At 41.9% G+C, this 27,428-nt stretch overlaps 1 protein-coding gene across 1 annotated transcript in view; it reads right to left on the minus strand.

The window, feature by feature from the left end:
- The window catches only part of LMO7 (LIM domain 7), a 135,471-nt gene that overhangs the window by 62,777 nt on the left and 45,266 nt on the right, over positions 1-27,428 (minus strand). Inside the window, 1 exon segment of the mRNA XM_030036511.2 lies at positions 13,234-13,340. Coding sequence (XP_029892371.1) covers positions 13,234-13,340 — 107 coding nt within the window.

Consider the following 27,428-nt stretch of genomic DNA (forward strand, 5'->3'; position numbering starts at 1 on the left):
CCCAGCACCAGTGGACTCCTTTTTCTTCACAAACGATGCTACTTGGGAAGAAGCGTTCACTGGTTTTTGACCTACTTCTACTTCAGCATTTTCACTTATGTGTTCATACTTGAACCAAGCCTTTGTCTTTTATTCTCCTCATATATTGTTATGGTCAGTTTGTATTCCTATTTAGACAGTTTTTCAAGCCATTGCACTTTCTCTGTAAAATTGATCCTTTGGGAAAAGATATATAGTAAAGGCGCAAAAAAAAAAAAAAAAAAAAAAAAGTCCTAATAAGTGAACTTATTCCATGTGCTAAGCTCATTCTTAAGATTAAGATTTCCTATCTCTTCTCAGCCCTATTCCAGTTCAAGTTTGAGTTCAGTAAAGATTTTTCAACCACTCGGATTAAGCTCTAATTTGAGAATGGACTTTGAATCCCCTTTGGATTCAGATTCTTCTCGGTTTTTACCTTGTCCAGCCTTCTCCCACCCTTTCACGTAAATACGCTTTCTGAGAAAACCAGGAAGCACCAGCACTTAATTCCAGCTTTTCTCCTGATAAAACTCATGCTGTTCATTAAAGGAAGGAAGTTTATCAAGCGACTTTGGCAGAAACCTGACAGAGCATAAGCATGGAGTACCAGCCTTAGTTTATTTTGAGGGTCTGAACCAGCACGCTCTTCGGAAGTGGTGCTGGAAAGCCAGATGATGAGCTGGATGCGTCCTCCCGTGTACCCAGTCTCAGGCTCTGCTCTCAGCTACTGTGCACTCACCGCTCATGCCATACCCAAGCGAGCAAAGCTTGGGAACACTTGCTTGGGTACCATGTTTGGTGCCATCGGTCCCAGGATTCACAGATTTAAAACCCCTATCCCATCAGTGAAAAAGAATACTGAACAAAAAATAGAAGCAGTAATTTACAAATGCAGTCACATCATTTTGGTGATGATCACCACCGCAGCCTGACTACACCACCTGGATAAGTGGAGATTTCTGTATAGGTGATTTAATAACTATAACTAGCTTGTTGAATACATTCACAAATTATTCAAACAGTATTAGAGAAAACTGAATTACACTAAGGAATATGGTCACAGCTCAGAGGAAAATGCTTCAGAAAGACAAAATTTTCTTTATAAAAAGTATCCTTTTGCAAGAGATTTTTTTTCCTCTTGAAGGAATGAAAACATTGCAATGAAATGGCAATAATATTAGTAAATCACCAGTGCTAAGTGACTTCTGTATGATTTCTCAACAGCAGTCAACATTCAATAGGAGAAGTGAGCTCAGATTTCAAAGAATAAAATGTTCTGCACATTTTCTGTCACTGCACAAAGTAAGCATTTTGCAGGACAAGCATAGCAGAGGAGTATCATTACTGATGCATCTTATTCTGTGCTTATTCAATCTGGGTGGGTGTGCCTTCTGTATAACCATCTGATGTGCGATCTTACGGTTACATTACCCATGCCAAAATCAGTAACAAAACCTCTTAAATTAACTGATCTTTTTAGAGCAAAAGTAGGTTTTAAGTAATGATGCTGAATATAGTACATGCAAATAAATGTGCCAGCTTACTTGAAGAGAATTTGAAGAGAATTTCACCCATTCTTATTTATTATTCTTATGAAGCTTTTACTAAAATTTCAAATGGTTTGATGAAAAAGATCTTCAAGTGTTAAATTCCTAAGAACTCATAATAATATTTTTCCCCTATGATTACACAAGCTGGTCACCTATAGAAGTAGTCAGATACTGGCCTAGATTAAGAGATTTATATTCCTTCCCTACCATGATTTTATTCATCTCTTCAGATACCTCTGCATACCATGTTCCATACTTGCTAAAGCTTAGCGATGATAGATTGCTTGACTGCTCTAGCAAATCAAATTAATTACTTCCATAAAATCTGTGTCTGACTTCTTCCATACACTCCTCCAAGAAGCAAGACTATCATAGATCTACAGAAGTTAAAAGAGCTTTCGTGGGAGGTGACCTTTCCAAAACACAGGAGTGTCCATACTGGGCCAGATCAAATTTATCTAGCCCAGGATCCCATCCTCCCCTGCAACCCCAAGTGGTTGCCTAAGGAAGAGTAAAAATAGAGCAGGCAAGATGCTTCTCCCTCGGGGACTTCCCTAGCTAGATGTGGTTTCCTCATATTAAGTAACTCTTAAAGAGATTTCTCTTCTGTGAACTTCTCCACTACCCCTTGAACTCAAATAACTTTTATCATCCACAGCATCTGTTGACGAGGAAGCCTAGTGCCCCTTCATTTGGTTCATTGATTATTAATATAACATGGGACACAGCGACTAGCTGAACCACTTCGTCCATGCCATTCGCTAGGGTTTTTCTGTTTATTTGTTTTAAGCTTGCTACTTTGTCCACCTCTCCTCTTCATCCATTGTCTCTCTCTCAGGCTCAGGACGCCTAGTGTGTTTAACTAAACCTGCAGTAGAAGCTATTCCTACTTGGTCAGAGAAGCATCACGGGGATGAAGGTGTTCTATTTCCATAGAGCTGATTTTGGGGGTATTTGGGGAGGTGAAGTGGAAGAGTGACGAAAGAGAAAGTGATCAAACTCCAAAGCTTCAGATGGTATTTACAACACCAGCAAACTCCAGATTACCTGCAGCAGCACAGTGATATACCATTTTTTTGCCTATTCCTAATACTTCTTAACAATGCTTGGGGTTTGGGTGGGTTTTGGGGGGGGGGGGGGGGGGGGGGGGGGTTCGGTTTGGTTTTCTTTTTTCTTGGACTGGCACTGAATAGATACCATCGCAAAACTCACAAAACTCCTAACCCTGTTACCTCAGGCCTGAGCAGTATCAGCTGTTCCACAACTCATAATTTTATACACAAAATTGGAATTGTTCTGATTTTCCTGTTCTCACTTAAGTGATACAAGTTTTCCTTCTATTTTACACATAAAAAAAGAACACAGTTTCTGAAAAAATAACCTGCAAACTACTATTAAAAGCTGTTCACTAGAGTATTTGATACTGGTAAATTTGGACAGATTAGGATTAGTTTGTGGAATTGTGCAGTAACTCCCTAACTGCACAGATCTGTGATGGAAATACATCGCATCTTCAAGTCAAGCCATACAAAAATACACTGTGCCTTCTGTTAACTTGGGCATTTTTAGCTGCTGCTTTACCAAGTACATCCCTCACCCCAGAAAACAATCACAGCTGAGAGCATCTTACAAACATCGGGTCACGGAGTTAAAAAGAATACATTACTGCATCATAAATCTGACAAGCATATTTCAGCGTTTATTCACAGGACACAAGTGGCTGTCTGTAATTTAATAGCCTTTGCAAAAGCAGAAGTATTTTGAACTTAGCCTCCCTTTCCCCGCCCCAGTTAAATATTTTATCATGTAACGCACTGGAATCCACGTCAGTTGATGCATATCTGTACATACTGGGTTCAAAGGTGTGTACATGTTTACATTTGCAGACATTTTTTCTAGAAGGGAAAGGAAAGAGGAAATACCTGCATTAGTCAACCTTCTTACCCTAGTCCCAGCAATCGGCCGCTTTCAAAATTTTTCTTTCTGAGTCAGTTTCTGATACCGCGTTCCCTCCCCGCGCAGACGGGAGCGCAGGGAGGGCGCAGTCGATACGCCGGAGGGCAGGGCTGGAGGGAGGACTGGCTCTGCAGGAACCTCATGACATTCAAGGAGGACAAAGTCTGAGTTCTGACCCCGGGATGGACCTAACACCCGCGACAGCAGAGCGGGATGGGGAGCTGGGCCTGGGGGTCCTCTGCTGGGCTGAACGTCAGCCAGCAGCAGAGCCCAGGAACGTCGGCCAACAGCACCCGGGGCTGTACGAAATGGACCATGGCCAGAAGGCCGATGGACCTGATCATCCCCCCTTTCCTCAGCCCTTGTTACGCCACGTCTGTAATGCTGCCACCTCCAGTTTGGTGTCCCCCAGCACAGGAAAGACATTGATAAACTGGAGCAAGTTGAGTGGAGGTCACTGGGACGGTCAGGGCTGGAGATCCTGAGCTTGATTGTCCAGCTTGTTCAGCCTGGAGAAGAGTTCTCCAGCTGGGTTTTCTTTTGCTGTGTTTTTTTCCTTTTGTTTCTTAAAGACAACGGATCTCTATCATTTAAAAGAAACATGAAAAGATCATGCCTTTGTGTGGTTAAGCTTGGCTGCTATCTAGCACTCTTCATTCCCCCCCCCCCCCCGCCCTTGTCTCCTAACCATGTAGTGGGACATTTTTTAACTGATTTCAGTGCCAAGATGAAAACGACCCTGCAACCCTCCTGACATGCGCTTTACTAAAATATCTGAATTTGTTACTGCATTACCATTACGTTCTGTAGTACTCACAGCAGAAAACCTGTTAATGCCACTTTGAAGGATACTATAAGTGCTCCAATGAAGCAGTAATAACAATCAGAATTGAAATCTCTGAAAGCGCTGTAACAATAGTATTGATCACAGCTGAGGAGTGAAAGTGGCCAAAATTAGGGTTTTGTATGAAGTAGGGTCCAGAACTGTCGATATACTGTTCAGCTTTACTGTCTCTATTTACACTGTTCAGCTTTACTTTCTCTACTTACAGAGCATGGATAACTGACAAACTCCTGTATCCATGGAAAACTTCAAGTCAGCTTCCCCCAGTATTTAAATATAGGAGCTCTTCCTATTGAGTTGTCTGTCTGCAGAAAAGCTAACTGAACTTCAGCAATTTAGCTGTAAAATATAATTAAAAATAATATGATAGTGAACTTGAATACGTGTTTCTGTATAATTGATCTAACCTTAGACAAAAGCACCTTTTTCGTACAAAAAAAAAAAAAAAAAATCACCACCAAAAAAATGCAGGTTTTCTCTTTACCTTCTTTTGTAACTCACTGCTCCTCATCCAAAGTGCTTTCCTCTCTCTACCGCATTGTTTTATAAACTGCATTTAATCCTTGAATGTTAGGGCATTGATGTGCACACTCAAAATGAATACAGGTGCCTAACGTTTGCATGGATTCCCATAGGAATCCTAAAAGGTTAGAGACACTTCTCTTAACACAAAGCAAGAGGATTGAACAACTATTGTAAAGGCTTTCAGTAATAATGGTTCTGTACCCTCATCCCCCAAGAGTTATTCCAGAGATACTTTTAAAATGTAACAGGATCAAAAATGAAGACTTTGAACAAACCAACACCTTTCAGCAGAAAGCTACTGTAACCTCCCTCAGCAAATCATTCAGTTTTGTAGCATAACTATTTAAATTCCAATATAAGCCTATAGATCTGTGTCACTAGAGATACCCGAATTGCTCTTGCTACACCTAACACATATTAATGTCATTTTTATCCAAATCTTTTCAGACTCCTCCTGTATACTTGTAGGTACAGGTATACAACTCCAGAAGCTTTTCATTCTTACAGCAGAATCATCTCAAAAAATACATAAATGGCAAAATCAAACACTATCAAGAGTATAATCCCATAAAGGAAGTGTAAATTATTAACTGTTAAATTACTCAACAGAAAAAGTGAACAATCTCAAACATTGCTCTTAATGACCAGAAACTTCACAGATAAAGTAGAAAGATCAAATAGTACCACACCCAACACTTCATAGACTTTACACTGAAGAGTTGGAGGTAAATTTCTTGCGGGTATATGGTCCGAAGTCTGGAACATATTTTATTGCCTACAACGGTTTTACCGGAATGATTTAAAGCTTCTGCAAATTAATGACACTAGCGTGAATATTTTACACTAAGCACAACAGTTTCACAAGACTGAAAAATACACTCCATTTTCATTTTCTTTACCTCTGCATAACCGTCATCAGTACGAATAAAAGTTAAATGTGCGAAATGCGTGATCTTGAAATTAGTTACATCCTAAACAAAATAAATACAGCAATTTCAATGTTTAGAATATGGCTATGCCAAGGAAGATTAGCTACTGTAATATTACCCATTTCTATGAAAATGCCCATAGCAAAAAGAAAATTTCCACGCTTAAAGTCATAGGAACATTTCTAGAGTCATTCTGAAGTGAGGGTGCTGCACTTTTCCATTTCAAGGGAAGTATCACTAGGAAACTCAGTTACCACAATAAAAGCCTATTACAACCACATGTGTAAGAAATATTATTTCCCTGGATATAAGAAAAGAAAAAGCAGCATTCATTGTTCTAATTAAATTTTGGTTAATGGTTTCCATTGCAGTTTAAGACCCACAAAACGCTGTCTTTTATTCCTTTCATCTCAACTTGAATTCAAAGATAGCTTCTTAAACCTTTATGCCCAAGTCTTCGGGGTGATTGTAGTCACACACGTATAAGCTGGAGACCTGACACAGGTATAAGATTAGGGCTAACTACCATCATACTTCTTGCACTGAAGCACTTGGCTTTCATCCAGTCCATGACTTTCTATTCTACACAAAGTAAAAAGGCAGGAAAGGGTGGTTCTGTGTTGTGTGTTTTGGGTTTTTTTTTCTATTTTTGAAGCCAAATTAGAACTAGGTTTTTCAACTCATTAAAATGTGTGTTTCTTGGGAAAAAAAAAAAAAATCAGTACAGCAAATTCAGGTTCAGCTCCATCATGCACTCTTATTATAAGCATGAAATTCTTGAGCAAAAAAGTTTTCAATAAGATATAGTAACTCTGCAAATATATTAGATATGGAAGAATACCCAAGTACGAATTCAGTGTTATCAATAGCAAACACCAGCTCTGCGCTACGTGATCACAAACTGACTTGCACTGTCTCTCTCTCTGACAACGCGAGCCAATTTGTGGTCAATTTGTCTCTCTCTCGACTCTGCCTCCTTTGAGCAAAATATGGCAGCTCTTCTCAAGGCACAAAATGGGATAAAAGTCCCAAAAGAGTATCTCACCATTACACCTTGAGCTTCCAGGTAAGTCCCTTGCCAGACAGTTCAAAGGTCTGAGCATCATTCGCAAAGCGACCCTAAAAAATTCCTCCTAGGATTGACAGATGGTACTACTTTCACAATTAATGCTCTTCAAAAACCAGATTTCTAAGAGCACTGACAACAATCCTCCACTCAGGAAGACAATCTTTTCAGTGGTTACTATGCAGATTGCTTTCTTTAGTGATCTATTCAGCAGTGGTAGCATTCATCCCATAGAACAGAAATTTCATTTTGCTGACCCTGCAGAAGAAAGCACCCTGAGCAGGAAACACAAGTGGAATCAGGAAACCCGGCATATTCCCCAGGACTAGACAGGAAGAACATGAAAGTCATGAGAAACTATCAACTTTTATTAAAAAAAAAAAAAAAAAAAAAAAAAGGAAAAAACCCTGTTGTCTAATTAGAAACTAAAATCTACAGTTGCTTTCCTGCCACATGAAGAATGGGAAGTTGCTAAAGGACTGAACGTAGAACTGGAAGAAGCTACATCTGCGTTCAAGCCCTCTCTGCTACTGCTTCACTGGTATTTTCAGGAACCTTATTATACCTGCACATTTGGTGGTTGCACCCAAAAAGACAAGTGAGGCAACTTCATCACTGAAAGGAGGCACTGGTATTACTGTAATTTGAATTATGGGATAAAGAAGGTAGGTACTTTGTGCTTGGCTTTACTGGGTGCTAGAAGGTTTCCTTTTCAACAGCCCCTAAAAGGAGATGGTTGCTTAGTCAGGGACAATAGTTTTGATATGGCAGGTAGTGATTCTATATGTTTCCTTAAAATAGTTTATGGTGGTATAATGGGTATAATCATTCAATTCTTAATTAGTCAGAAGAAAACCCCATGAAATGTATCCTGCTCCAGATGGACAAGGAGATGCAGAATGTAAGCTTACAACTGCATCACTTAGCAACTATTTCATTTTCTCAGGCTTTATTTTAAAAACACCTCATCTCCGAACAACTTTTTTGTGGTATTTTAAATTCAGAAAGTATTATCTCTGAGCTGAAATAGAGAGCCTGTCTCAAAAATTCAGCTTCTGAAATGCATGAACACAAGGATGAACATGACAGATAACAGTTGTTACTTCTCTCCAGTTGGCTGTAGTTATATAGAGCTTTATGCTACAGAGAGCATGGCATTCAAGTTTTTCCAGGATTGTTTTCTGCTTTAGGAAATGATGAAAAACAACTGAGCTGAAGGAACATTAAATCAATAGATAAAACTATCCAAGTTACACATGTCAGGGCTAGAGTCAGAGCTCCGTTACTCTGTATCATGTACACACATACTTAATCCCACTTCAGCAAGACTTCTCCAACAGGGTTGTCAGTGTCATAACTTTTATACTTCATTTAGTGCACAGGATTGATACCAAGTAAGTGAAGAAGTACAGAGCAGCAAAAAGTTGAAGGCCTTATCCAAATACCAAGTTCTGCGAGGTGCTGAGATATTTCCAGCTATCTTTGGAGACAATTTTTGAGTTTCATTCAAGACCTACTCTAAATATAACCCTGTAGTAATAATATTAATAGAAGCTAAATATTATGATTTGATATTTTATTGAAGAATGAAATTAATATAGTGAAACTTCAACACCAGGACTCAGGTGCTTGTGGTAGCTTTAAAAATGTTTGCCAGGATTAAGGCAGTGAATTGTTTCATAATTTTTTTGCTTAGTTAAATATTTTCATCTGTTAAACCACCATTGTTTGGGTTTATTAGTAGTATTTAATGAGATTCTTTAAGTGGATACCTCATTTTACAGAATTAGATTCTTCTTTCAGACAGAAGAAATAATTTGCTTGAAAGACAAGACAAATTTCAATTATACCATCCATCTGATTGTTCAGGCTTCCTTCTTTAAAACTGCTCATTGGGATAACACATTCCATCAGAAGTCTGCTGTCTGCCTAAGCAAACTCTCACTTTTAACTCCATGGCACGATTTTACTAAGAACCCTTCCACAGCTGGGAACAACTGGGTGTGTCACCTCTAAAGAGCTGGGTAAGGAAGTGCTTAACATTTTTAAATAGTAACCACGCTGACAACTGAGAGTCTCTAAGCTCGCATTACATTCTTACTTTGATAGAACTAAGAAAGAATCAGATGAAGTATTAAGACAACCTTGCATTACTATATAAAAAAAAAAAACCAACCCGCAAAAAACCCTAAGCTGCTGGGCTTTAAAATAACATCTCCTCTAATTAAAAATAATAAAATCCTAGGCTAAAAAAAAAGTCAAATATACTGAAGGAACTGAAAAGGCACACACATGCATTTACACAGATAACTAGCCACAAAACAAGATATGCACATGACTGCCGGACTCTGACGGTATGTGAAGAATAAAATCCATTTGGATATTCTTTATTGGAACACATGACACATTACTGTACTATACCATTGAGCAATAACTTCTGCAGATTTACAGAAAGACTGAACTATAAATCTCAGACGTTAACCCACACTCCCATTTTCATTGGCAGAAAAGAAACCATCCATGCCAGTATATTTTTTCCACATCACCCCACTACTAATCTCATCGCTGATCTGGCAAAGCATAAAGTTTGCAAGGCTTTGAACAGCAACCAGTAATTTTAACCAGCCCTCTTCACACAAACTTCTAAACAATAAAATTTTAAGGAGCTTTTTCTTTGCAAAAAGGATAATCACATAATCACTTGGAACTGAGAGTCTGGATATTTAAGAGGATTCTGGCCTCTCCTCTCCCAGATACTAGTAGTAATTACAGAGTAGGTTTCACATTATGCCTGTGCATCATCTCAGCTGCAATAGAAAACAAAACACAAGTGAAAGTTGCAGCCTCCTTACCAGACAGGAAGATTGTTTTCTTAGTACAGCTTCTGGGAAGCCATAAGGAACAGAAGGTCTTTACCTTAACTCAGGTGACACAAGAACATTGTACCACATATGAATAAAGAGTTTGGTATCTCTGAACAGCTTGGTGTTCTTATTGTTAAGACAGAGCGCTATCAGCGAAGGTACAGTGAAAGGCAGCAAGCATATTCAGACAGGAGGTATGAGGAGAAAATAACTTTTCCTGCTGAGAAGGGAGCCTGCCCAGGTAGGACAGGACTGAGATGGCAGCAGCCTGAGGGTGCACGGTCTCCCGCAAGGTAAGAAGGAGGAGGTACCACACAGCTGCCAGGCAGCAGAGGCGGAGGAGCAGAGGGAAGACCCCTCCGCAGAGCACATCACCATCCCCGGAGGAGCAGAGGGAAGACCCCTCCGCAGAGCACATCGTCATCCCCGGAGGAGCAGAGGGAAGACCCCTCCGCAGAGCACATCGTCATCCCCGGAGGAGCAGAGGGAAGACCCCTCCGCAGAGCACATCACCATCCCCGGAGGAGCAGAGGGAAGACCCCTCCGCAGAGCACATCGTCATCCCCGGAGGAGCAGAGGGAAGACCCCTCCGCAGAGCACATCACCATCCCCGGAGGGGAGGCGTGCGTTCCTCCTGCAGGCCTTCCCAGCACCAGAGGCATCGGAGCAATCGGACAGGTCTACAGCAGGCCAAGCGCGGCAGGGACAGAGATGCAACCTCCCAGCCGGCGTCAGAGACGGGTTTTGCTCCAGCATTAGCGACAGAAGCGGACCCACCCTTTTAATGGTACCTTCTTCTTATCTATTCTCCACATGCAAGGCAAATCAGGCACCTTCTGAGGCTCGGCCGTACATCCACGTATCCTACCAGAACACTGTTCTCAGCCATCCCAGCCTGAAAAGCTGACTGCTTAAGCAACAGTTTACTTAATCTATTTTGGGTAGATAACAAGCATGCGCTAACGGTGGTGCAACAGCAGAACACAGCAATACTGCTGAGGTGTCAAAATACGCACTGCTTCAGGCACACGTTAATGTTATCCTGTACAACCTATCACAGCTGGTTTAAGATGTGGGCAATTAGCCTCAGGTGATGGCAACAAAATGAATTTGCTTAGGAATGTTAGAAAGCAGAAAATTAAATGCCATCTTTTATAAAAGTCAGCATATAATATGTTTTCCCTCTTTGTGACAAGGAATTACTTACTGCTACTGCTGAAACTAAGGTTAACAGAGGATGACACGAAAGCAAGACATTAAATAGTATGCCTTTTCTGAGGCCTGGCATCCTACAAGTTCTGAAGAAATTTGTAATTCAGCTTGAATGTATGAAATTACTTGTTTCTATTAAATAATAAAAAAAAAATACATCAGATAAAGCTCCAGATCAGACAGCATTTCCCTCCTGACACACATATGACTCTCTCTGGAAACCCTCTGAAGACTAGCTTGCCCTCTGGGTAATCAAATGACGCATAATTAACTTTTCAATGGAGAGAGTTATCTTCGTGTAACTTACTTCCTTCATTTCTTGGAATAAAACTTCCCTCCCATCCCTCTCCAAACTCCTAAACCTGTCAAAATGTGCTAGTATAGTTAGGTTACCACTTCACAGCATGCTCAGATACAGAAGTTTTGAATTACTCTGTAAGCATTTTACACACACTGTGGGACTGTCATATGATACATAACGTGTGGAAAAATCAAACTTATATTGAAACAAATTAAAAGAGCATGGCTATACAGCTGGCAGCTCTTTCGACTCTAACCCAAGCCCCTTGCAATGCTGTCCGTAAGAAGTGCTCAAAGATTAAATATGCTTTTTTGAAAAACACTAATTAATCCATTGCCAAGTAGGTGTGATGTAAAACCCCCATTGCCTTATGACAACCTCAAGTTCCAGCCTTGCAGAGCTGGGAAGGGAACCGGTGGAGCTGCAAGGACCCAAGCCCCCCCTGGTTTCAGACCCACTGGATACATTTCACGGCTGACCTCAATCAGGCACCCGCGGTTAATGTAGAGACGAGTTGGACAACATACCTTGCACAACAGTTTGCGAACTCAAACTCCCCGGGGTTTCAGCTTGTCGCTATAGACGCTGCTGAAGACCAGCTCCTGACCGCCTCCGGCCCTTCCCAGCTACACCCTTGGAGCAAACCTCCACCAAAATAACTTTAGCAAGGGTTTTGCGGATAATTAAAGCATGGCAGAGGTTACCAACCCTCTGGCTTTTGGCATGACATAGGAACCAGTGGAGAGAATACCGGCATCCTGGAAAAGCACCAAGTCCCTAAGCACCACATTAGCTAGAAATTATGTTTCGGGTATGAGTCAAAGATTGGAAAATGTGTTGCCATCTCAAGTATCAGACCTCAAAACGGTACAAACTTTCATTCTGAAACCAGGCAGAGAGCATGTCAACACGCTACCGCCCGATCCACCTACAAGAGATTTCTTTCTAATTAAAGCAGTTATGTGTCATTTCACAATAATTTTTGTCCTTGTATTTACAGAAGGATTACTACCTATTCCTCTTTGATAAAGCTGGTAATTTAAGACAGGAATCAATTCTTAACGTTTAACCTGACAGGTTTCCACCAAAACTCACTAAAGCATTTCTTTTTTTTTGGAGACTTAATAAATTCACCCTTTGTACCAAGACAATAAAAACAGCTAATACTGTAACAAAGCAAGATGCATCAAGACAATATTTTTCCACAAGACTTTTATCTTAAAGCACCTGTTAAGTGTCTATACAGAAAAGCTCCACCTTAACCTCTCAGAAACTAGTAGAACTCCTGTTAGGAAACACAGCAGTCCTGAAATTTGAGAATCCACTAATTATATTTTAGAACCAAACCACTGCTATTTCACAGGAAAACTCTTGTTTCTGTAAACACGACAATTACCCTTTGTGCAATTCAGTACTTGGTTTCTACTCACACATACCCACCCCCCTTGACAGGAGATGTGACATTCAGTGACAAACACCTGATTAATATTCGGAGTGGTGAGACCAGCAGTCCTTAGGGAATACCATACTCGAGTCATTCAGATAAGTATCTGAAGTACCACCTCAGCCTTTCAGATTTTACATCGGTAATCTCAAAGCATAAAGGGAAGCAATACTTTCGGTATCATTTAACAGTTAATTTTGCTCCAAGTTTAAAATAACCTGAACAGTTTCCATCTCATATATTAAATGTTGTAAATATTCATTAACAATTAGTTCGCTTTTAAGGCATAATAAGACTTTATTTTTTAAATTAAATTTGTGCAAATTTTATCTACCAGTCTTAACAAGGCTTAAACCCTCCCCACAGTATTCAGAACTGCTCATGCCAGATTAAAAGAAGAATTTTCCATAAGCAAACATTTAAAAAAAAAAAAAAAAAAAAAAAAAAAAAAAAAAAAAAAAAAGAAGACCGTGAAACAGCTTAGAGGGAGAAGGGGAGGGAGAAAACAAAACCACAAAACTCACTTGACTGTAACTCGATTGGACAAATCCTGAAGATCTCCTGGGTGAAAAAGCTGAGCTTCTTTCAGTCCAATATTTTCGCACGCTTTCAGAAAAACATTTATATTATCCTGCAAAGAGAAGTAGAAAGCAGTTGCTTAGTTAAAAGCACTAAGCAGGTTTTGCAAGATGATTAGTGTGAGCCTTTAAATGTCAAAGTCCAGCTCACGGAAATAATACTGAAAAAGCAATCTTCTAGATCATAAACACAGGTCGTTTCTCATGCACACGGGCAGGCTGGGTTGCGATCTTGGTGACTGAGGGGTACGTTAAAGATTACCTGGCATAAGGCAGTGGCGAGCCAGTAGGCAGCAGTCTCCACTTTGATGTCAGCTCTGCTCAGCAAACAAACGCCCTCTTCCCAGCTTTGCACGACAAGCCTCACCTCTTGCCTTTAAAAATAACTCCAGCTACTGACATTCACCACCCAGAAACTCTTGGCAGGGGAGGAAGAAGAGGAGGGACACGCCGTTTCTATGCTCACAGACCGATGAGGGAATAGTGCACCTGGAGTCTGGGTTTGGTTGCTGAGCAAAGCTCTGGAGAGACAGAAACCAAACCGTATTCAGCCCTGCTGCTTCCTTGCTTGGGGGTTTTTTCTCTCCCTTGTGTTCCTCCCCTTCCTCTCCACCCCCCCAGCTCACACCAATATATAACAAAATATAGGTGCGGTGTATTAGAGCACCCACTTGCTGCACCTGCTGCAGATGAACCGACTCGCAAGAGCAAGGTTAAAAAAAAAAAAAAAAAATCTAACGATAGGGAGAGAGATTATACAACTTGTGATCTCTTTCCACTTCATAAACAATAGGCAATAGGCAAGAAATTCCTTCTCGTTAAGGCGGAATGCTATCAACAACAAAAGAATGTGCCCTCTTGCGCACTTGCTCCCTTCAGCTGGAAGCCACAGGAAAAGGTACACAAAGTTACTTAATTCGTAATCTGTCATTCCAAGGGTTTGTAAATCAAGGTACTAGTATCAGAGTTTCACAGTATGGAAAAGCTCCACTTCAGCAATGTAATACACTTTATACTTTTTTTTTTTTTGACATATAATCACTGGATGTAACTATTCCATCGTTTAAAATTTATCTTAAAAAAGAATCCACAAAGAAAACAACAGCTGCTTCTAATACAGACCTTAAAAGAAAGAATCCCCACAACCTTCGGCTTTGAAGGTCCCTATGATTCTAGCATTCCTTATCAGTCTGTAAACATGGCTTAATTCAAGGAAAATATTTGAACAAGGTATTCCCTGTGCAGGCTGCGCGCTCCACGTTACCGCATCCGAAAGATCCCAAGCGTCTCACCCCGTGAAGGTTATGCCCCAAAGCCTGACAGGTGATGTGCCACGGCAGGGGCTGTTCTGCTGCAGGGGGATGCGACACGACAACGCTGATGGGGGACACGACGCAGTGGCAGACGAGCGGAGGGGGCTGGGAAGGACGGAGGACAGGCAACTTCACCTCCGCACCAGCTCCTGCAATACCCAAGGGGCTGCCTGCACAAGTGGCCAACGTAGAGCTTCATGCTGGGCATGCAACCTCAGGAGGGGCATTTACTTTTCCTTGCCCTGTAATGCCCCTTTTTTCTTTCCATGCAATACAAAGAAAGCTGGCTAGATGTGCCAGTTCTATTCAATTAATATTTGAGCGTCACATTAGCACCAACACCCCAAGGACTTGAAAAGGCATCATTTCTTCTGCGTGCAAGAAGCCATGGGCTAAAGTCCCATTGCGAGAAAAAGAGGAACTACTTGCTAAAAAACAAAACACATCCAACTATCAGGTCAGTGTTCAGGGGTCTGGGGAGTCCAAGAAACGGGCAGGTAAGGTAAAGGAGGAAAGCAACAGAGCAGAAGAAACAAGTAGTTGTAAGGTAATGAAAAGAACTGACACCGACACACCAAGGCAACGTGCCCCGATTGGTCAGACCAGTCGTCAAAGCTCAGAGTAAACTCCAAAACCGAGGGGTTACGTTAACTGAACTGCAGAGAACGAGCACATCGTGCAGGTAAACAAGGAAGAAGAGTCAGCGATTTAAAGAAATGGATGCTGCCTACACCCCCAGCACAACGAAAACAAAGCAGCAGAGCTGCTCATCAGTGGCTGCTCGGCTGCACAACCACCAAACTGTTGGCGCACAAAAGAATTAAATTTCGAAGGTGTTGCAGCAATTAAACCTATCAAATATCAGCCCTCTGATAAATAACACTTACAGCCCCCGAGAACATCATCACCGACATGAGTCAAGACCTTCAGAAACAAGTCAGAGGTAGGGGGAGATAACACAGGAGGCAGAACACAGCTAGTCGTGGCATTCGCTGGCATGCAGGATAAAACATGGTTCAAAGTCTGCCTCCCCCAGCTCCCAGGTCAGCAGTTTGATCACGCCGGCCATCTCGCAGGTGACCGCCCCAACAGCAGATCTCCTCCTGTCAGGGCCTGGCATTCACCCCCAGAGCATCAAGGGAGGTTACCCAAAAGGCTATTGCTCAAGTTTAGATATTGACAGAAAAAGGTATAACTTCAACAAATGAGCACTTCTAAATACTGTCCTTGCCAAGTTATTCTTGACCATCCCTAATCATCACAGTATATCACTGAAGCTACAGACCTCAAAATAGCTAGCAGCTGTTTTAAACTCTACCAGAATAATGAACCTGAAAATGAATTTTAAAGAGCACCACAGAAATAAGCAGGAAAAAAAAAAAATAAATGACAAGCTATCAACCTTGCAATTAGATTTATCATTAGAAATGTGAACAGGAACATTGTTTGGTGATTAACACGCTCAAATATAGAAGCCATCGTGCTATTCCTTTTACCAGTATAACTGTACTTTAATAAGACTAATGATCATTACCACTTCAGCTCCAAAGGGTATACTGCAATCGGAATCTCATCATACTCCACAAAAAGAATTCTTTTTAAACATTCAGAACTCAAAAGCCTGGAGGAGCACAACACACCAAACCTATCTCCTGGTGACCACAAGTCACCGAAGCTGCATGCTTGAGAAAAAAGGGTTCATGCCTGTGTCCACAACCCCACTCTTCCAACGAGGTGTTCCCAATCTCTGCAAATGAGGGCAGGCCATTCAAATTTAAGAAAGATTCAAACAGCAGAGTCGCAGAGAAAGAAGAGTATGATGATGAGGGAAGACAAGGGACCTATATAATGAGAACTGGAGAACTTGGTTCCGTTATACCAGTAAAATGGAGCATGAGAGGCAATACTGCTGCCATCTACCAGCACAAGGGAAGCAAAACCAGAAGGGGAGAGAAGAGCTGCACAGTCCAAAAGCAAGGATCCACAGTCAGGCAGATCAAATATATTTATGCAGAAAATATAAGGTTTCCAACCATTAAAAGAGAAAGCTCCTGAACTAACAGGGATAACATGGGCAAAAATCAACTAGATGATTTTAATACAGAGCTCCATCAGTACATTTCCATAAGCATCTGAAGTTGGAATTAGCATCATAGAATTACAGGTTTTAAATCACAACAAAAATAAAGCCTGAAGTCTTAACCACAAAATTCAAGTGCAATTCATTTCTGGTATGTTATTACTACTTCTAAATGTTTTGGGGGGGGGGGGGGGGGGAGGTTGGAAGGAGACTGGGGAGGGGGACAGGACGGGACTGGTTTTTCCCAGCCGGTGTGCATAATGAACCAGCAGAGCATTTCAGATGCTCCCAGCACGACTCGAGTTTCCCACACATCGTACAGAATTACATTAAATGCACAGCACAGAACGCTGACTAGGTAGAGCTATTACCATTCAGCATTTCATTTTTGCCTCAAACTTCAAAGGAAACCGCACCCAAAAATTCTGCAAAGTTGTTACGCGGGAGAGATGGAGCCGGCAGTGGGAAGCAGGTCATCCACGAGCAGGCATTTAAATACCACCGTTCGGAGGAATGACAAACAATACCGCACGCTTTCAGGCATGCGCCTGCCTTTCTGGTCCCCATGGGGCATCACTAGCCACAAAACCCTCCCTCTGCCTGCTGGTAAAGCATCCCCCTCTAACCAACGTTGTGAAGGAGCCAAGATGCCATGCCCATATTGAAACCGAGACTGTGGTCCATGCCCTCCCTCCAACGTCCTAGCAGAGCAGGGTTGCCTTTCTCACTCCTGCAACCTCATGGACATGAGGAGAGGAAAGCGCTGAGTCTTCCCTGCCCTTCCTTGACAGACCCCAGCGCTGCTTCTGCTCCAAGGCAAGGGCAGGGGTCTGCACCAGAGCAGCAGCTGAATGGGGTGGGAAGAGCAGGGCTGCCGCTGCAGGGCTCCTCGTTCCCATCGCTATCCTCCACACCGCAAAGAAGAAGAAAGAATCCAGTAACTGTATAGGAAAACACAAAACCATGGACACTTTCCTTAAAAAAAAAAATTAAAAAAAAAATTAAACCAAGTAATTAAAAAATCACGGGATCACAACTGGCAGTGGTGCTGTTGCACCTGTCATCAGCTCCTAATGTATGTCACCATGGCAAGAACTTGAGACAAAGATGACGTAGCACTATGGAAAGGAAGACAACCATATAGCACTGGTGAGGTGGTGGGGAAGTACATAGGTTCCTCAACACCTAAAAACACAGGGGAAAAAAAGAAAGGGCACTTCTAAACCGGAAAAAAAATAGCATGAGCAACAGGGAGATGAGGCAAAAGACAGGAGCAGACATGCAAAAAGCATCAAGAAAAGAGTCGACCTTACACAGAAAAAAAAAAAACCAAAAAACTGAGAAGGGACACACAATAGTAAAACACAAAAAGAATTTTAAAAATCTCAGAAGTGAAAGAGCACGAGGTGACGAGTAATTAAGAAGAGAGGTCTCCATATAAGAATGTGTAAATAGCATCTTATTTTGACTACGCATGTGCAATGCACCATCACACTAAATTCGGCTTGTATATTTGAGCTGAAATTTAATTAAAAAAATAAATCCCTCATTATCATGATTATCTGGGTGGGGCAGGAATATTAATTTAAACAAGTCTGTAAATACATTTGCTTTCTTTAGGGCGCAGTCATGCTGTGTTGCAAGCCCATCTTCTCCCTAGTTAACTGTTTCTCTGAAACCCTATGCATGCACCGAAACACACCGAGATCTTGTAGGCATGCAAGTTATGGCACATCTTTCAATTAGTTGGCACCTAGGAGAAAAATAATTTAATTAATACAGTGTTTTTCTGTTTTTCCTGGCTGCACCAGCCAATAGACAAAGACAGTCCGTTGTCTCTTACTCTTATGCAAATACCTACCATTTCAGTTAAAGCCTTTGCTTCCACTGCTATTCAAGCTCTGTTTCGGTTTTTGGTGTTTCGGGTTTTGTTTGGGTTTTGTTTTTTTTTTTGGGGGGGGGGATATGTTAGTTTTGTTTTTTTTCCCCAGAGTATGAAGGGGAAGGATGGGGACATAATTTCATAATGGCACCCAATGCTCCCACGACCATGAAGCATATTTGCATGCAAGTATTACAGCATCATCCAGACCGTGACTTGGTGCCAGAAGTTGTTTTCAATTTCCAGGCTCCCAAAAAAAGGAGAGAAAAAACCACTCAGTACCTCCAGTGCCTAGCAACAAAAACTTTTGACATTTTAGGAAGAGAGACTAGTGCATTTTTTTGGCTACAGAATTCTGAAAATCATCCGAATACATCATATTTAACAGACATGTTTCTTAGTACTACATTTATGAAGACATTTGGAGTCATCTTGAAAGCTTACACGGCGTCTCCTTCAGCTCTGCATTCATGACAAATCCTCTTTATTGGCACCCTCATTCCCTTAAGTAAGGGCCTATTTCCATTACAAAAAGAGGTATTGTTTTAAAAGTAGAAAATGTTATTTCATAGATGCGGCATCATACTGACCACTAAAGCCAGGCCACATCAGTTTAATACAGAATTTAGAGCTGCATTCTGAAGCAGCATCACTGCACAGCTCCGCATTGTTTATATTCAGAGGTGGGGTAAGGGAAGAAACCTAAAGCAGGAGCTCGTTGAACAAGTTGGGTAACTTGCTCTTCCTCGGAGGTACGTTTCGGTTATTAGCGCTGGCTGTGGGTGCGGGGTGGGGGCAGAGGGGGGAGAGCAGGGAACGGGGCTGAACAAACCTTGTGGTCTGACCACAGCCCTGGGAGCCAGGAACTCCCAATTACCACCTTGGCCTTGCACATCAGGATGCTCAGTGACCATCACCCACTCATCCCACCTATAGGTTGCAATCCCAGCTCCTACAGCTCTCCGTATTTCTCTGAAGGCTGCTAAGGGGTTCGACCTTGAACCAAAAGGAGGAGGAGGGGTGGGCGGAATAGCTAAACTACTTTTTTCCTCCCTTTTTGGGCCCCAAACTAAAAATAATAATTAAAACAATCATCCTGCAGGCATAATTTGACTTAAGAGTGACCTCAAGGCTTCTGTTTGGTAAATTATCCCACCTATAACAGCGCATATGGAGCACTGTATTGGCCAAAGATCAGAAACAGTGTTAATTGCTTTGCCACTCCCCTCCGCGTGCCCTTCGTTGTTTTTCCACGTCGTGTAAAACAATAAATTACTGTGATCCTTGACACAAGGAGTCCCTGCCCCAGCTCTGTTACAGACACCAGCTCATCAACGATTCACTTCCAGCCTTCCTCTCAAAAAGCAGGTGCTCCTGCTGCCAGAACGCAGGAAGGAAACTGTTTCCATAAAGTCTCCCGTTACCGCGGTGCTCCCAGTATCAATAATTGTAAATGACAGCCAGGCAGAGGAACATTCCTGTTAACTGTTGCAATTCACAGGTCTCACCAGAGTCCAACCGTTACAGAAACCACGTTCTGACGCAGCCTTAGGCAAGAAGCATTTTGGTTTGGGCCCATCCATTCCCCAAACCCCAACTCCGTCTGTGATGACAGCAGCCAGTCACAGAGCTCCGTAAGACCAAGGTGTGTGTTGAAGGATGCTCCCCAGAGTTTGTTCCTCGGCTCCTGGCGCTGCCCACCGCCACGGGTAATGGCCAGCAGAAGACCTCTCTGCCCGGCTCACCTCATCACCTGCAACCTCTTGCAGCACTGACCTCCACAGTTTCTTTCGAACGGGAGTAATGGCATCAAGGAAAACACACAACAGAAATTAATGGCTTTTTTTTGAAGCAGGACTTCCAAGTTGACAGTTTTCAAGGTGCTTGACACAGGAAGGGACCAACTATCCCCAGTGATTCAAAATCCCTCCCAGGCCCATATCTCTTACCAAGCTACAGCATAACCTTCGCTATAACATTACAGCCGTATATTATGGCAACAACATGTACCAAATGAGCCTTTTATTGATAAGAGAGAGTGACTATCAAGGTTGTAAACTGCAGGTGTGTTTCTGGGATGTCACTGCTACCAAATAAGGCCAACTGGAAAGGAGAAGGGCAAAAGTACAGCACATGAGCAACCCGGGCAGGCACACCTTGTCAATTGAGAGAGCTCTCTGCACTTCACAGCTCCATCCCATTTCGGACAAGACAAAGGGAATTTAGCTTGCCCACTTGCAGGCATTCTTACTGTAAAGAAAGCATAGGCTCAGAAAGCCAGTATGGAATAACCATCCCAGGCTATTTCCGTGTTTAGACAAGCCTTAACTTTCCCACCAGTTACTTGCATTCCAGTCAAAGTCAAGGAAAAAAAAAAAAAATAGTGGCGGGGGGGGGAAATCAAGTGATGGGCTTTTCACCCCAAACGGTTTACACAAAACAGACTTTACAAGTGAAGTGTGTAAAATACTCCAGTGCCAAGTCACCCCACTACACAGAACTGGAATGACAGTAATCCACTTAAAGGTGAAACTCCCCTGAAGCCTAATGAGTAATAAAAGAAGTAAAGACCTCTTGTTCTTGAAACACTGAACATTTTGGCAGAGCTTGCTCCCCACACACACTTTTTTTATTTGTACACACAAGTTCTTCTGTTTTGCTTACACAGGTTAACAATACGATATAGATGAAATTCAGCCCCTCTGTACACAGGGCTTGATAGACAGCAAGTTGCCTCAGATCCTCAATTCACATAGTCCCTGATTTTTGTACTATGGTTTAGTACTTCACTCTTCTTAGGAGAGAATTTGGAAGTTTCCTCTAACTTTGCTTCCTTCAGCAGCCAGACATCTTTTGTTCCTCAAGAGGAGTAGCATGCTAGTACCCTATTTAACCCTTGCTGCCCTACGTGGGCTTATCCCACGGTGCAGAGAAGCTCCCCCTGCACGCCCGGATCAAAGAGGGGCTTGGGAGACAATCTGCCTGAGCGCCAGTGTCTCCCCCCATCCTCACGCCCCGCAGAAAGCAAGCTCCATCACCGCAGCTGCAGCGTCTCGGCACTCTGCGTTCAGCAGCATTTGGTGTTGGCATCGTTTTTAATAGATCTTTTACATACTTCACCGGAGGAGGGTGATTCAGCACGGGCACACGGGCGGGGAGGTGTTCAGACAGGCGTTAAAAGATGTGGTATGAGGATTTTGTACGAAACAGAAGAGTGAGTAGCATAGCTGTACGGCTCCAGCACTGATACCGCAGAAAGAGTTATCGCCGCTGCAATTAACATCTACTTTCTTTGGAAATTGCCATGAATTTTAAACACTGCACATCAATACATATCTGACGACCCAGAGAAAAAAAAGCACTGTAGTGTCCAGCTTATGAAGATTTAACACAGATAAACACCAACTGCCACAAGAAATCTCAACACCGCGCTTCCTTGGCAAAGGCAGGAGAAATCAGATTACAAATGTCACAAGTATGATTTAAGGTGTGTACCTTTTCTACGTGGTTGACATTTTTTTTTTTCCAGTTAGGAAGGAATGTTTCTTTACAAACACAGAAACAGTCATCAGTTATTTAAGGAAATAAAAATAGCACACAAATGACAGAGTATATGACAGACTACAGCTGATTGAGTTGATAAATGGAAATTTTTTGCAGTTCATTTGGCAACCAAATTTATGTATTTTTTTAAGTGCTGGCAAGTTGAGGCAGAAAGGGTCATACTTTTTCAGAGCTTTGGTTTAGAGCAGGAAGAGGGATGAAAACTTTCCACATTAGAAAGTTCTTGCTGTCAATCATATTACTTTACAGTTAGTTTACAAGAATTTTTAAATTAATTACTTAGCATTTTGACATCTCATCCCAGTAACATGCCGGAAGCATTGGTTTGGAAGACATTATCTCATTTAAAGCATCCCCCAAATGCTACTTTTGATTCATGGAGATCAACCAATAGGCACAGCACTTACTGTCCCCTGACAAGAGACCAGGGCGAGTAGCTGAACCACTATTTCCTGGGGTCTGCACCCATACAGTTTCTCCCCACTTATGTCTCCTAGATACATTTCACTTCATCATCACCCACCCAAAACCTGTCAAGTTCAATCCAGCGTCTGGGTTTCATTCTGCCTGATCGAAGTCTTGAGCAGCTACTAAAAATGTCACAAAGACTTTGCATCAACCTCCCCTTTCCCCACACCCTACATTTCAAAGTGTTTAGGCAGCAACAGAAAACAATTAAAGGAAATTCAGAGCTAAGGCTGAAACATACCATATGTTTTCAAACAGAAGGGCACAAAACATCAGTAAACCACTGCCGAGATTACATACTCCCACTATCAGGCATTGAAAGACTACAGAACAATGTCATCTCTAACTATTAATAACCATACTTCCTTTCTAGCACACAGCCCTCTTTTCTTAATTGTCTAACAGAGGTGTTTCCATACAAGCCACATTCCTCTTTCCCATAAGACAGTAGAAAGAGTACCAGAAGTGATTTATAGTTCCACATACATTCCTATCAGGTCTTGTATCACTCCTGACATTTGTTAATTTATAGTTTTAGGTTCTCAGAACTCAGGTCAGACATACTTCTTTTTTTTTGGTTCACAGTATAGCCTATGAAAGAATTGGACTGAAAGTCAAAATTCCACCCCCACCCTACTCTGACTTACTGATTGACCTCAGGAAAGCCACCAAAACTCCCTCTGCCCATGCTCTGTCTTCAGACATAGAACTGAAACCATGGTAAAGAGCTCTTTGCAATGTACTCTAAGATATAACATTTTAAAGACTTTTTATATAACAGGTAAGAATTTTCTTAAATTATTAAGCATAATGATCAGGTTTCTAAAATGCTTCATAAATTTACAAAGACCCCCAAAAAGTCATAACTTACTTCAAATTTGGAAAAATGATGGGCACACAAACTTGGGGATGAAAATCCCAATTTAAAAAAAAAAAAAAAAAAGGTAACATCTGCTTAGGAGTTTGGAGCAATGGCAACTGAACCTTCTGAATTTTACAACGGAAACACACATGCTAATTTCCAATTGCATTTTTTGTAGGACTGACAAAAATCTCACTAAAATTCATTAATTAAGAAATTTAACACATTGCTTGATGGTTACATTTGAAATACCATGTTGTGTCACTTCCCAGGTGAAAAGAGATTTTCTCAGACTAATATAAATTCTCTTATGTCCAGGAAACTTGTCTGAGCACTTCAGCTGGACCACTGATCAAAGAAAAAAGCTTCCCCTCCCATGTAATTGTACTTGTCAGAACAAAACTAGATACTTAAGGTGTATGTTTGGTAACAGTAGGTAGAAGTCCTCATCTGGTTTAAGCACTTTAAAAATCTGAAAATGTTACTGCACTTACTTAAAACAATGCAGTAAACATATCACTATACATTAAAATGCTCTTCAGTATTTAATGAAACTATATCATTTGCCAGAGGAGACAGGTTTCAAGTTAAGTATAATAACAGGCTGAAGTATCTGGGGGAGGGGGAGGAGGGGGGGGGGAAACGACAAACTACAAAAAAAATCCCCCAAAACCAAACCCAACACAAAACATCCCCACAAAAAAAACCCAAAACCAAACACAGAGAACATGGTGCCTCAAATTCCTTGTTTGTTTTTTAAGTATAGTAAAATATGATCACTTAAAGTTATGCTGTCCTTCCTGGCAATTATTGTTTCTTTACTGAAGAAAAATCACAGAATGGTTTGGGTTGGAAGGGACCTTTAAAGATCATCTAGTCCAAGCCCCCTGCAGCGAGCAGGGACATCTTCTACTAGACCAGGTTGCTCAGAGCCCTGTCCAGCCTGACCTTGAATGTTTCAAGGGATGGGGCATCTACCACCTCTCCGGGCAACCTGTGCCAGTGGTTCTCCACCCTCATTATAAAAAATTTCTTCCTTATATCTAGCCTAAGTCTACCCTCTTTTAGTTTAAAACCATTACCTCTTGTCCTATCGCAACAGGCCCTACTAATTTGTCCCCATCTTTCTTATAAGCCCCCTTTAAATATTGAAAGGCCACAATAAGGTCTCCCTGGAGCCTTCTTTTCTCCAGGCTGAACAACTCCAACTGTCTCAGCCTTTCTCTATAGGAGAGGTACTCCATCCCTCTGATCATTTTTGTGCCCCCCCTCTGGACCCGTTCCACCAGGTCCATGTCTTTCCTGTGCTGAGGACCCCAGAGCTGGACGCAGCACTGCAGGTGGGGTCTCACCAGAGCAGAGGGGCAGAATCACCTCCCTCAACCTGCTGGCCACGCTTCTTTTGATGCAGCCCAGGATACAGTTGGCTCTCTGGGCTGGGAGTGCACAGTGCCACCTCATGTCCAGCTTTTCATCCACCAGTACCCCCAAGTCCTTCTCCACAGGGCTGCTCTCAATCCCGTCATCCCCCAGCCTGTATTGATACCAGGGGTTGCCCCAACCCAGGTGCAGGACCTTGCATTTGGACTTGTTGAACTTCATGAGGTTCACATGGGCCCACTTCTGGAGCTTGTCCAGGACCCTCTGAATGGCACCCCATCCCTCAGGCATGTCAACCACACCACTCAGCTTGGTGTCATCTGCAGACTTGCTGAGGTTGCACTCAATCCCACTATGTCGTTGATGAAGATATTAAATAGTACTGGTCCCAGTGCAGACCCCTGAGGGACACCACTTGTCACTGATCTCCATTTGGACCTTGAGCTGTTGACCATTACCCTCTGGATGCAACCATCCAACCAATTCCTCATCCACCGAACAGTCCACCCATCCAATCCATACCTCTCCAATTTAGAGAGAAGGATGTTGTGGGAGACCGTGCCAAAGGCCTTACAGAAGTCCAGAGAGATGACATCTGTAGCTCTTCCCTTGTCCGCTGATGTAGTCACTCCATCACAGAAGGCCACTAGGTTGGTCAGGCAAGAGTTGCCCTTGGTGAAGCCATGCTGGCTGTCTCGAATCACCTCCCTGTCCTCCATGTGCCTTAGCATAGCTTCTAGGAGGATCTGTTCTGCGATCTTCCCAGGCACAGAGGTGACACTCACAGGTTGGTAGTTCCCAGGGTCCTCCTTTCTACCCTTTTTAAAAATGGGTGCAATGTTTCCCATTTCCAACAAATCTCTTGCTTCCCACAAGAAAAAGGAAAACACTTTTGGAAAGTTTTGTTACCTGCAGCATAAAAAGGATATTGAATGAAAAGAGGTAGATAACTACTACTATAAAGAGGAACCTGACCTCATTTCTGCCATCTGAAGTGCTCCTGAACCTGCGTTAAATGTATAGGCTGCCCTATAAAGGAGAGCACATTTTGGATTGCAGGGTATGAGTTCTGTCAGACCATATCCACTTTCACTTTCTCTCCCTTCCTCTCCAGTTTTAGCCATACTGAAGTTAAAAGTCAGAAGAAACACCGACTGCTATTGTAAAACAAAAATCTCCACTCATGTAAGTAAGGATTATGCCAAGTAACTAGAAGTCTCTTAAAATACTTGTCCTTCTGAATTCCCCAGCAACTTGCTGAGCATATTCATCTGCAAAACAGGCAATGATGCCTCTTTAACTTTGTTTACACTTTGAAATTATCAACTTCTCAGAAAAAGACATGTTTCATCTTGTGCCTTGCCTTACAAAAAGCAATACCAGATTAATCAGCTTCCAGGTGAAAGACATCAAACAGGACTTACGCAACTTCACTCTTCACAGCAGTGCTGCGTATGCACTCACCCTGTACCTCTGAATTTACAGTCCACAGACAAATCAAAATCCCAAGACTCAGGTCAGCCACGAGAGAGGGCGATGGAGGCAGGGCTCGAGGCAGAGCCCACAGCCGCCGCGTTAGCCATGATGTGTTCTGGCACTCTTCAGAAAGGTGACTTAAACCTTCAGAAGAAAAAGCAACGCTCCACATCACTCAGTATTATTCCCTCTTCGCTGCAAAAAGAAAACGTCAGACAAGCAAACAGAGCACGTCAAATGGTTATCAGCTAATGAGCCAGCTCTCGACCAAAATCTATGAGGCTACTTCTTATGAGCACTTTTGGACACTGTTAGCTGCTGTACAACCAGCAATTCCATCCAGGTTTGAGCCTTTATTTTTCGGTGTTTGGGAGCAAACCAAAGCAAACAACAGTAGCTTTTATGCAACTTAGTCCATGTATTTGTGTATTTGCCCTTCCTGATTTTTCATGAAGAATAGAAAGGAGGAGAAGTTCTCTTATACTCATTTTCTCATACCAGACAAGCTACTATTAATATTACTAATGTAGCCCATACTAGTCAAAGTCACAGAGCAGAAGTTTAATATTTAAAAATTCAAATTATTTAAAAAAAAACCCCACAAAATGCAAGAAGACAGAAAGCATGGACCAATATAAAGGCTATACTAAACACAAGGAGATCAACAGCAGGAAAAAAATAAATAGGATTTTCAGCATTAAGTAATGAACTTTGGAAGCAGAGCTGCTTGGAAAAAAATGATTCTGTTTTTAAATTAAAATAAAACCTCTTATATTAATATTACCATCAGATTTTTAAATTTAAGTGGATTTTTAAATTTAAGTGGAAAATACAACTAATTTGATTCTAAGTAATCTAGACAAGGAACTTTGAAGCCATGTCCAAAATAAAACATATAACTGAAATAACCTTCACTTTGCAAGTGTGGATTTTACCTGAAAAATTGTTTTATAAGTGTCCTATACAAAGTAAAAAAAAAAAAAAAAAAAATCATCTGCATGCCATTCCCCTGCAACACAAAAAACGACTCTGTCAAGAAAACTTTCCCACAGAAAAGGAAATACTGGCCAGCTCTACTTGATGACATGAGATAAGGAAGTACCAGGGCGGTTCCAT

This window comes from Aquila chrysaetos, chromosome 14 (genome assembly GCF_900496995.4).
Source record: "Aquila chrysaetos chrysaetos chromosome 14, bAquChr1.4, whole genome shotgun sequence".
Taxonomy (NCBI): domain Eukaryota; kingdom Metazoa; phylum Chordata; class Aves; order Accipitriformes; family Accipitridae; genus Aquila; species Aquila chrysaetos.